Source organism: Geotrypetes seraphini, chromosome 13, assembly GCF_902459505.1.
Source record: "Geotrypetes seraphini chromosome 13, aGeoSer1.1, whole genome shotgun sequence".
Taxonomy (NCBI): Eukaryota; Metazoa; Chordata; class Amphibia; order Gymnophiona; family Dermophiidae; genus Geotrypetes; species Geotrypetes seraphini.
In genome coordinates, this window is record NC_047096.1 from 47,228,633 (window position 1) to 47,241,228 (window position 12,596).

Sequence of the window (12,596 nt, forward strand, 5' to 3'; positions counted from 1 at the left end):
AGGGTGCCGCATCAAAATAGAAAAGGAGAAGCAATTCATAACTGCAGAATGGATGTAAAGAAGATAAAGATATGGCAAAGATGCAGAGCATGGATATTAATTAATAAGAAGAATTATGCTTAGAAAGTAAAGCAACAAATCAATAAAATTAATTAGAATATAGAAAATGAATGAGAAGGTCAATTCATGATGGATATTAGGTTAATTATACAACAAGGAAAGGCACTGCTCGCGATCTGGATGTAACAAAGTTCATGACAAGGATTAAATATACATATCGACACGATGAATAATAAAGAGTGCATTAAGGTAAGCATCAAGCAGAGAACAACTGATAGCAGGGGGGATAAGATAATTAATAAAAGTATAGGAGACGCCGCAGCGCAAGGAGAAAAGGTGCAGCAATTTATAAATAAAGAATGATTAATATATCATAAATATAGCGTATGAGCAATAATTGGAAAGAAGAAATATGTATAAAAGGTATAGCAGTAAAATAGTAAAATTAATTAGTATAAAGAAAGGGATAAATATGCAGTGCATGAGAATTAATGTGACAAGCCAGAATTCATTAATAATTCATAAAATTAGGGAAATGCTAAAATAACCTATGAGTTAATATAATGAAACCATCTGCTACTATTAAGATTAAATTGATATAGTAAAACCTATTGACTAAGGGATCATAAATAAATGCAGCATTAAGGGCAGCGATATGAGAGCAATCAATTAAGAAAAAGAGAGGTACATAAGGTAATTCATATATATACATGCATTAAAACGTTCAAGTAAACCAGGTAGATGAAGAAAGAGTAAATGATATCATGAAATGACTAAGGTGTGGTGAAGTATGTCTGTTCCGTTAACTTCCGTTAGACGTTAAACCAGAAGAGGCATGTCCGCCATAACCAAGACCTGCAGGAAAGGAATCAGCTTCCACGTGGCTGTAGAAATAAGGCCGCCATGCCGCATGCATTATTAATCAGCAAGTACAAAAAGTTCCGATGATCTCCCAAAATGAAGAAAGAACTTAAACTCTGTCAATATTAGTTGGTTGAATTTCCTCCAGAAAATCTGATAACAGTTGAGCGTCGGTGAAGTTTTTAGTCTGGTTATTAATTGTGACCCGCATCGTGGCTGGAAAAAGCATGCCGAATTGAGCCTTAAGCTCCTTGAGCCTCGGGCGATAGGTGAGGAGCTGCTTTCTTCTTTGTGCTGCATTTTTTGTTAGATCTGGTACGAAGAGAATGGTGTGGGTGTCCAGCTTGAGCGGCGATTTTATCTTTGCACGTTGCATGACTTCAGATAACTGCGTGTACCGCAGAAACCGTACAATGATGGCCCTGGGGTATCTAGCATTGGCTGGCCTGAATGAAGGGACTCTGTGGGCCCGCTCTAGTTCAAACTCTCTTGCAAAGCGTAGATCAAGGATATCAGGAATTAACTTCTCCATGAATGAAAGGATGTCAGCCCCTTCTTTACCCTCCGGGATCCCTAGCACGCGTAAGTTGTTGCGACGCGAGCGAAGCTGCAGATCCTCAAGGTCTTTTTCAAGTTGTGGCACTCTTTTCAGCTGTCCCTGCATGCTTTTTATAGTGGTTTGAGTTGACGATTGCGTGGCTTCCACGCTATCTAATCTCGTTGTTAGCTGAGCTATGTCTTGCTTCAACTCCAACAAATCTTGTTTTATTTCCGACGTGTCTTCTTTCGTTTCATTAACGATCTCTTTTATGGCCCGCAGTTCAGCGAGAAGAGCCTGGTTAGATTCCGGCTCCGATTTATCTTCTGCTGTTTTTTGCGGCGATGTGGGCTCCGGTTTATGGCGCTTGCCTACCTTGGATGAAGCCATCAGACAAGGCGAAAACGGGGGGCTAAGAAGTTTGAAAATCTGTGAGGAATATCACTGATTATTGTTAGATTCTTAATAGATAATGTCGGAGCACGCTGATCACCCCGCCATTTCTTATCGCGCCCTCTAGCGCCCCATATGCATACTGCTTTGATTTTAATTAGAAAGGTGGTATAATAATAATAACAGTTTATATACCGCAATATTACAACCAAAGCAGAGAACAAAAAACTGTGAAACCGATCTTGACAAAATGTTCAACAATACAAAGAACACAATATATACCCGACACGGGCTGTGTTTCGGTTGTGAAAACAACCTTCTGGGGTCCTAAAGCAATAAACGGTACTGCTATAAACCACAAATTTAAGAATTATGAAAGAACGCAATGGATTACTCGTTTGTCAAGTACACAGTAACCCATTGCATTTTCGCAATTCTTAAATTTGTGGTTTATAGTAGTACCATTTATTGCTTTAGGACCCCAGAAGGTTGTTTTCACAACCAAAACACAGCACGTATTGGGTCTATGCCACAACTTATACTGTATTTTTCGCTCCATAAGATACTTTTTTCCCCCAAAAAAGTGGGTGGAAATAAGGGTGCATTTTATGAAGCGAATATACCCCCCACTGGCGGTACCTTTAAATTTTGGAGGTCGGTGGACAGCTGCATGCTGCTTGTCGGGGCCTGCAGCGCACAAGTGCGCTAATGCCTGGGCCGGCAACACTCCCTAATTGTGCTGGTCGCTGGTGTTTCGCAGGGCGGCTGCCTGCTGATTACCGGCACATCAGGGCTAGCGGTACACAAGCGTGTTGCTGCGTGGGCACGTGCCACTTCTGAATGGCTGCCTTAGTTCTCGTGCGGCGAAAACTGAGGCAGCCATTCAGAAATGGCGCGCACACACACAAACGATTATTGTGTACTTGCCAAACGAGCTTAGTCTTCTACTCATTTGGCAAGTACACAGTAATCCATTGCGCTTTCGCAATTCTTAAATTTGTGGTTTATAGTAGTACCGTTTATTGCTTTAGGACCCCAGAAGGTTGTTTTCACAACCGAAACACAGCATGTGTTGGGTCTATGTCACCACTTATATACTGTGTTCCTTGTATTGTTGAACATTTTAATTTGATACTTCTTTGCATCGGTTCCACAGTTTTTTGTTCTCTGCCTAATATATGGGATTAGCCATAAAGAAACAACCCCCGTGTCCCTATCTTTTTAATTCATTCCAGGGTCTGTTGTCCATTTGCCATTCCTCTTCATCCATGCCTCCCTTATATGTCTTTTTGCCATTAATCCTTCCCTTTCAGCTCTTTCCTCCACGTTTTATTTTTTGCCTATCCATTTCTTACCATGTCCCCCACCCCACGGCCTCTCTTACATGCTTCTACAGGAACAGTATTTCTTATTTTCCGTCTCCTCCAAAGATTCAGCGTCTCTTCTCCTCTTCATCCTTTCCCACCACAAACGGTCTATCCTCACCCCTGTCCCCACCCAACACCAGCTTTTCCCCAACCAACCATCCAGCTTCTTTCCTCGTCAATACGGAAGAAGTGGCAACCCCAGCATTATTCTGTAATTAGATACACAGAAGCCAGCTTTGTGGGTGCTAAGCAATCGTAATATTGCACAAGCTCATTGATTTCAGTCTCCCCGCACCAAATCATTTAAACAGTTCGCTCCTTTGATTAGAGCCGAGGTCCAGCAGCAAATCCACTGACTTCACTTCCGGTGCGCGATGGCACACCGGAAGTGAAATCATAATAAGCGCCGCTTGCTGCTGCGACCTGGTGAAGGACCGCTGCTAGAATCTAAGTATAGAACACCACCCAAAAAAACCCAAACAAACAATCGGGGCTAGTGGTGGTATCTCTCCTGTCGCTCAGGTTTTCTTTTTTTGCGTTGTTGCCGTTCTCGCGGAGTCGCTAGTGGGTCGCATCGCATTGGAGGGGCTTGTGCCCCTCCGGCCCCCTCTGTGATTACACTCCTGTTTCGGGAGGAAGTACGGGTGATGGATTCCTTGGATCACATGTTGACAGATCCCCTGGAGCCAGGATCATGTGGGGAGGGGAACAGAATCATGGAGGACTGCATGTTGGGATCTACCAGGGTCAGCCTGCCCGAGGATCTCCTGGAGGATGTGAGTAAACTGTAAGATATTAATGACATGATCTCTGAGCCCACACTGGGGGGTGAGGAAATATATATGTAGCATGACACTTGATGAATATTAGATTTGTTAACCTATTTAACTCTCTATCGCTGTCTTTTCCGCAATCGTGAAGACCTACTTACATTTGGGAAAAGTATCTTCTTGGTGAGAGCCTTCCAAATGTTTCTTCATCGGATTATAAAATAGCAAAAAAAAACTGTAACTTTTTTTAGGTTACTAAGATAAGGAAAAAATTATAGGTTTTTGCAAATCAGGAATGTGTTCTTCTTTGTGAACAACGAAGTGTAAACAGGCAGGATAGTTTTATGGTGATGTACCAGATGACATGATTTACTATTCTTATACAGCACAAATATTTTTGAGAAACCTAATTAACAAAAAAAACCCACATATTTTGGCTTTTCCATATAAAAATTTGTCATTCATTACATTTCTGCCCATAAGCTAGCTTTTCCACTGGGCTTGCAGTAATGCTGCTGTTTGCACTGACATCTGATTTACAGACAGACCTTAGCTTTACAATTTTCTCTGCTTTGATCATGTGACCTTTCACTAGTTAGATGATTTTGCTTTTTTTCAGTTATTTTTCTTACATTTTGAAGTTTAATGTTCTTCTCCCTCTCTCTTTCTCACACACACACTACTGCAGCCAGAGATTTTTTTTGATGTGGTCAGCAACTCCACTTGGCAGGAAGTGTTGACAGATTCCCAGCGAGATCATCTGAAGAAATTGCTCCCACATTTCCCTGAGAACAACACACAGTGGCAGAACCAAATTATTTCTGCACTCTTCAGTGGAGAGAACTTCCGCTTCGGGAACCCACTTCACATAGCACAGAAGCTCTTCAGAGGTGAGCTGCATCACTGACTGACACCAGACACTAGCTGCAATCTCCTTTTAAGCAATGCAGGTGCCCCAGACTTATAAGCAGGTCATCTATTTGCTTTTGATCTTAACTGACATAGCTAGTGCAGCACTGATCAACTGCCTAACAAAGGAGCTTGTGCCAGTTTGGTGGCAAGATTGTGTACTGCTGTGAAAAAGATCTAGGATTGATTCTTGGACTTGATTCTTAAACCAGCAGAGCTATCATGGTCTCCAGGAGGAAACGTAAATAATACAACACCAAAACCTGTCAGATTCAGGATGCACATGTACTGGAATTTAGAGGGAGTTGTGGTCTCTGACCCTGGTTAAACTTTTGCCATACGAGGGATTTGGCCATAGAGGAGGAAATTTTAGAAAATAGGAATGGGAAATTCTCATGCTGGAAAAAAAAAAAAAGAATTTTAAAAAGAAATGATATTTTTTTGAGATACATAGGTCTCATATGTATAAAGTAATGTTGACTGATTTACTTCCTTTTACTTCATCTTTTTTTTCTTTTTACTCTTTATCTATCTTGATCCTCTTCAAGATGGCGCTGGGACAGGCAGTTGAAGAAAGTGCCTTCTTTTCTTGTTCTTTTCTTGGATCTTTTCTTGTTCTCTTTTTTTTTTTTTCTTTCTTTCTTTCTTTTCCTTCCCATTCCAGCTGTTCTTCCTTTAAGGGGATTTTGCCTCTGTTGAGTTTATGATGTTTTTTTCTTTTTATTATGTGTACACGTTTTCTATCTCATTTTCAGGCTACATAACACAGATTGTGATCCCGTCTGGGACAGACGGGGAACTTCTTTGAGCCTTGTTACTATGGGCCTCTTTACGAAGCCGTTTAGCGTGGGCTGCTGCGGTAACAGCTCCAAAGCCCATAGAGATTTAAAGGGCTTCAGGGCTGTTGCTGCGCAGCAGCCACTGGCGTGGCTTTGTAAAACAGGTCCTATGTTTTGGTCTATCTTTAATGTCAATATCTTCCTTAATGTGTTCTTTCTGTATACCGCCTAGAGCCGCAAGGCATTGTGCGGTATACAAAGAAAGAATTATGTTATGTTAATGTATTATGTATGAGAAAATAACTCGAGAGGAATAATTTACACTCTCCTCTCCCTTTTGTGTTTTCCTTCTTTCTCTATTTTTTTTTTTATTACATTGTATTTCTTTCCTTTAGCTCTTCTGTTTCATATCAGTCGATGATTACCCTGGCTGTAACTGATACTGTTTTTATTTTTTTAAAACTGAATTGTAAACCGTTTAGAAGTTTATGATAGACAGTATATCAAAAATCAAATAAACTTGAAACTTGAAAACCTCATTGGCATTTCAGGGTGCTTACCATTTAAAACAAGAGTAAAACATAATTGAATGTAGACAGCTGGCATTTGGTAGGTAATTCTATAATCTATGCTGCGTATGAACTTGAATCATATGTAAAAATTCCATTTAAGTGCTATTCTGTAAAACTGTATTTTACAGGTAGGTGTACACATAGGTCTCACGGGCAGGACTCACACTTATTAAGCATGTAACTTCTAGAATGCAATAAATTGCATGCAAATTGTTGGAACTTAGGCATACGTGCTTACACCTGCTCAATGGCTGGCATAATTGTTGGCACCAAACTAACTGCCTCCCCCCTTTTTTTTACAAAACTGTAGTGCAGTTTTTAGCGCCAGTCGTGGCAGTAACAGCTCCAGTGCTCATAGAATTCCTGTGAGCATCAGAGCTGTTACCACTCCGGCTGGTGCTAAAAACTGCTAAGGTTTGGTAAAAGGGGATGAAGAGAGTAAATAGGCACATTTTTTGCTGTTATACAAATATCCTAACATAGTAGCGACTCTGTATCTATTCAAACTTCATTGGCTGCCAATAAAGACATGCTGTTTTTTAATATGTAAATTGGTATTTAGAGCTGACTTAGGTCCCAGTTACATGTGTAAACTTTTCTCCCTCTCTTTCTAAAAAGGCTTTCTTGTATGAAGAATGCATTGCTTTTAAATTTTCCAGTAAGAACTATGTTCAATATCAAAGATATTATACTAATTCCTTTTCTTTTGAAGCAGTGAAATATTGGAATTTGTTTCCCTTTTATATTCATACAAAATTTCCCTACCTTTTCGTTGTAGGAGACTGCTGAAGACATTTTTATTAAAAAAAATTATCTTGACTTGATTTTTGTAGAAGTTAATTTTATTATTATAATTCTCAGGGATTTATTATGTTCCCTTGCTTTTATTTTTATGTAATCTGCTCTGAACCTACTTGTAATGTAGCAGACCATGGGCTCCTTTTACTAAGCTGCGATAGCATTTTTAGTGCATGCAGAATTTTAGCGCACGCTAAACCCGCGCTACACGGCTAGAACTAATGCCAGCTCAATGCTGGGCAATTTAGCCCATGCTAAGCGCACTAAAACCGCTAGCATAGCTTTGTAAAAGGAGCCCTATAAGTCTGCTGTATTGTATCTATTTTCCTTTATAGCAGTGTCTCTCAAACTGTGTCATGGCACAGTGGTGTGCCCCAAAGAAATTCCTAGTGTAACACAAGAGATTCCAGCAAGTAATTTTATTTTAATTTTAATTTTTTATGCAGTAGTTATTCTAACTTGAGCAATAAAGCAATCAAGGCTTTTGTTACTATTTGGGTCTTATCTTTGCAAATTGGAGTTTCAGCTCTGACAGAAATTAAATAAAAAAAAAGAGAACGACTGCAGATGGATGATGAAATGCATGTGTGCTTGTCGACAACTGAGCCGCGTTTTGAGTTAATTTGCACTCAAAAACAAGCTTATCCATCACATTGATTAGCTATTCTATTTTCTTTAGTTTCACCGTTATTATAATTACCCATATATAGCTTAAAGAACTCTAAATAAATAAATTTAATTTTTTGTTGGTTTTGCAATTTTATAATTTCAGTTATAATGTGCTGTGAAAAACATTTGCTCCGTGCAGGAGCTAAAAAGTTTGAGAGACACTGCTTTATAGAATAGGCGCATACTAACGCAAATGGGTGCCCTTTAGTGTACTTGTTTTCCTACTTGTCGATGGAAACATTTTTCTTTTATCCCAGGACAAGCAGGCAGGTATTCTCACTAGTGGGTGACGTCATCCAACGGAACCCCGATGTGGACATCTCATAAGCATACTTGCTTGTAGAAACTTTAGAAGTTTTGAGTTGCCCACACCGCGCATGCGCGAGTGCCTTCCCGCCCGATGCACCGGGCGCGTCTCCTCAGTTCTCTCTCTTCCGCAGAGCTGAGAAGTTTGCACTTTGAAACTCTCTGCGCGAAGTTCCTTTTTGTGTCTTCTGTGCCCGAAGGTTTGGGTTTTTTTGTGCTCATTCCTGTTGGCTCACGTTGCGTTTTGTTGTTTTAAAAAAAAAAAAAAAATTTTGTTCGATCGTTCGACCGGGCAGGTCGCGTGGCTGTGGCCCCGCGGCTTCGACCTTGCGGCGGAGCTTTTCGGCCTATGTCCCGGCCTGTTACCGGTTTTAAAAAGTGTGTGAAGTGCCAGCGTGCAATTTCGTTGATGGACCTGCATCGACGCTGTCTTCAGTGTCTCGGGCCTCAACACCTTCCGAAATCGTGCCGGCCTTACACGCTTACAGCACGTGTGTTTAAGCGTCGCTGTATTTTGTGGGAATCGCTGTTTAGCATGGAGGCGTCCCCGGTGCTGCCCTCTTCACAGAGTGCCAATCCTTCGACTTCCGATTTCACATTTTCGGCCTCGAGTCTGCTCCAGCCTGCCTCGTTCGTGCCGGCTTCGACTCCGACGCCTGCTGCGGTGCCTTCCGCTATCTCCTTCGGTCAGGTAGCGCAGCCTCCCATTCCTCCAGTGGTGCTTAAGGTGCCCAAGGCCTCCAAGTCCAAGCCCCCTGGCGACTGAGTGGCCGATGTCCGTTCGGGAGGTCCCATTGCTGATGCAGATCCCTCCTTGCCGTCGTCGTTTCACGCTCTGATGGAGAAGCAATTTGTCGAGCTCTTTACTAAAATTGGGCCGATGCTTCTCTCCCAGATCCAGCCTGGGCACGCAGAAGCCTTCCCGCGAGGTCGAGCCGCCTCCGGTGCCTCCTCGGCGCACACTCTCGCTGCTGGGAGCAGAGTCTCGGCGAGTGTCTGGTCTGGCTTCGGGGCATGTCTCGCAAGGAGCAGAGTCTTTGCCCATGCCACCTTTGGAACCGATACCCTCGATGCATGGCTTGCCTGGCCCGGACCCTTCCTCCACGATGCCGGGCCTCGAACCTTGGGGAGCGCCTCGGGGGGCCTCATCTCAGCCTCTGATGCTTCGATCCACAGCCTCCAGTCCTATCTACTCGGTGGCTGCCTCGTCTGGGCGTCACTCGCCTTATCGCTCGAGGCCTGCTTCTCGACACAGCTCCGGTCGTCGATCGAGGCATTCGTCGAGGCACTCATCGAGGCATTCATCGAGACACGCCTCGCCTCGTCGGAAGCATCCTTTCAGGGAGTTTTCCCCGGAGTACTCGCCCCCTCCTCCTATGCCGAAACTCGAGGACTGCAGGGGTTCGTTCTCTCCGTGCCGGTCCTCGGCATCGGCGGACCAGGCCGCCTCATCTTCTTTGAGCCCACCTCGAGGCCCGGCCCTGGCGGACCAGTTGTCCTTCTCGTCCTTCCTGAGGTAGATGGCGGTGGATCTGGATATCACCCTGGATTCGGGTTCCAAGTTCTCAAAGGAATATCTGGAGACGATGCATCTTCCTCAACCTCCTGCCGAGTCTCTACGCCTGCCTCTACATAAGCTCCTGGACCAGACTTTCATGAGATGCTTCGAGACCCCATACTCCATCCCGGCGGTCCCAGGGAAGTTGGATGCTCGATACCGCACAGTGCACCATAAGGGGTTCGACGAGGCCCAGCTCTCACACCAGTCCCTCTTGGTGGAATCTTCTCTGAAGCGGTCTCATCCCTCCCAGGTCTATGCTTCCACTCCTCCTGGCTGGGAGGGCAAAACCATGGACAGATTTGGCAGGCGCATCTACCAGAACTCGATGATAGCCTCTCGAGTCCTGAACTTCAGCTTTCATTTTGCAACCTACTTTGAGTTTTTTCTATCCATTCTTCAAAAGTTTCTACCCTATCTGGACTCTCAGGCTCGCTTCAAGTACTCGGAGGTGCTGGCGTCTTTGTCCCAACTCCGCCTGCATATGATGCAATCGTCTTATGACGCCTTTGAGCTCTCTGCCAGAGCGGCTGCTTTTTCGGTGGCCATGAGACGCTTGGCGTGGCTTCGCACCATTGATATGGACCCGAATCTCCAGGACAGGCTTGCGAACGTTCCTTGTGCGGGAGCGGACCTTTTCGACGAGTCCATCGAGGCGGCAACGGAGAAGCTGTCCAAACATGAAAAATCTTTTCAGTCTATTCTCCGCCAGAAGCCCAAGCCTGCTATCTCTCGTCCGTCTCGTCCTATGATTTATCAAAGGCGCTACCCACCGAAGCAGGCCTCCGCCATTCGGCCGCCAGTGAAGAGGCAGCATCAGCAGAAGCTCCAACAAAAGCCTCAACCTTCTGCTGTCCCCAAGGCTCCCCAGCCTTTTTGACTGTCTCGTAGGGAATATAACTTCCATCGTTCTGCCCTCCCCGCTTTTGCCCATTGGGGGTCGTCTCCATCATTTTTACCATCGATGGACGACTATTACCACCGACCTCTGGGTCCTTTCCATCGTAAGAGAGGGATACTCTCTTCAGTTCCATCATGTTCCTCCGGAACATCCTCCAAGAGAGTATCTTTCCAACTTAACCCAGACCGCCCTTCTTCTTCAGGAAGCTCAGGCTTTGCTCTGGCTTCGTGCTGTCGAGCCGGTCCCTGTGGACCAACAGAACAGGGGGTTTTACTCCCGGTACTTCCTTGTGCCGAAGAAGACGGGCGACCTGCGTCCTATTTTGGACCTCAGGGTGCTCAACAAGTTCCTGGTCAGGGAGAAGTTTCGCATGTTGACCCTGGCTTCTCTCTATCCCTTCCTCAAGCAGAATGACTGGTTATGCTCCCTGGATCTCAAGGAGGCCTACACTCATATTCCCATCCATCCGGCCTCCCGTCAATACTTCAGATTTCGGGTGGGACACCTTCATCTTCAGTACAAAGTGCTTCCTTTCGGCCTAGCTTCGTCTCCCAGAGTCTTCACCAAGTGCCTGATTGTGGTGGCCGCAGCACTCAGGAACCATGGTCTGCAGGTGTTGCCCTACCTCGACGACTGGCTCATCAAGGATTCCACGTCTCAGGGGGCCGTCCGGGCCACTCAGAGGACAATCTGGTTTCTACAGAGTCTGGGATTTGAGGTCAACTTTCCTAAATCCCATCTTCAACCTTCACAGACTCTCCCCTTCATCAGAGCTGTTCTGGATAATATTCAACTCAGAGCGTTCCTTCCTCTTCAGCGCCTGGTGGCTCTTCTTCAGCTTTGTCACTCGGTCTCTTCTCGCCTGTCCATCTCGGCGAGACACATGATGGTGCTCCTGGGCCATATGGCCTCTACGGTTCACGTGACTCCTTTTGCCAGACTTTACCTGCGGATTCCTCAGTGGACCCTAGCTTCTCAATGGTCGTAGATCTCCGACCCTCTGACTTGTCGCATTCAGGTCACTCCTGCTCTGCTGCAGTCGCTTCGCTGGTGGAGCTCTCTTCCAATCTTTCCAGAGGTTTGCTGTTTCACATGCCTACCCATCAGAAGGTCCTCACGACCGACTCCTCGACCTATGCTTGGGGGGCTCATCTGGACGGGCTCCGCACCCAGGGCTATTGGACGAGTGCGGATCGTCTGTGCCATATCAATCTCCTGGAACTCAGGGTGATTTTCAACACTCTCACTGCTTTTCAGCATCTACTTCACGACATGGTGGTTCTCATTCGTATGGACAATCAGTTCGCCATGTATTATGTTAACAAGCAGGGAGGCATGGGATCGGCCTCCCTCTGCCAGGAAGCTCTGAAAGTTTGGGATTGGGTGATTCGCCACAACACCTTCCTCAAAGCTGTCTACATTCATGGGGTGGACAATGCCTTGGCGGACAACTTGAGTCGTCTCCTACAGCCTCACGAGTGGACTCTCCATCCACGCCCCTTCATCAAATCTTCTCTCTGTGGGGGAAGCCTCAGATAGACCTCTTTGCAGCTCCCCATAACTTCAAACTGCCTCAGTTCTGCTCCAGGATCTACACTCCTCATCGTCTCGAGGCAGATGCTTTTCTTCTGGACTGGACTTCTCTTTCTGTATGCGTTTCCTCCGTTTCCTCTCATTCAAAAGATTCTGGTCAAGCTCAAGTCCGACCGGGCCACCATGATTCTGATTGCTCCTCGGTGGCCCAGACAACCTTGGTACTCCCTCCTTCTGTAACTTAGCTGCAGGGAGCCCTTCCTTCTGCCAGTGTTTCCATCTCTGCTTCATCCCAACCTGCAGTCGCTACACCTGACAGCTTTGTTCCTCCCAGCGTAACTTCCCTTCAGTTTTCACCAGCTGTGCGGGATGTTTTGGAAGCTTCAAGGAAGCCTGCTACGAGACAATGCTATTCCCAGAAATGGACTAGATTCTCTACTTGGTGTTTTTCTCATCACAAGGAACCTCAACATGCCTCCTTGTCCTCTGTTTTGGACTATCTTTTGCACCTGTCTCATTCTGGTCTCAAGTCTACATCAATCAGAGTCCATCTTAGTGCAATTGCTGCTTTCCACCAGCCTC

The 12,596-nt window shown here is 45.1% G+C and overlaps 1 protein-coding gene across 3 annotated transcripts in view; it reads left to right on the forward strand.

The window, feature by feature from the left end:
* The first annotated feature begins 3,553 nt into the window (after positions 1-3,553).
* Positions 3,554-12,596, forward strand: part of NFRKB (nuclear factor related to kappaB binding protein) — a 203,937-nt gene continuing 194,894 nt past the window's right edge. For 2 of the 3 annotated variants that reach the window (XM_033918440.1, XM_033918442.1), the window contains exons 1-2: positions 3,554-3,995; positions 4,678-4,879. In XM_033918440.1, coding sequence (XP_033774331.1) covers positions 3,867-3,995; positions 4,678-4,879 — 331 coding nt within the window. In that variant the 5' untranslated portion in view covers positions 3,554-3,866. The remainder of the gene's footprint in view (positions 3,996-4,677; positions 4,880-12,596) is intronic. The other variant, XM_033918443.1, reaches the window with a different exon arrangement.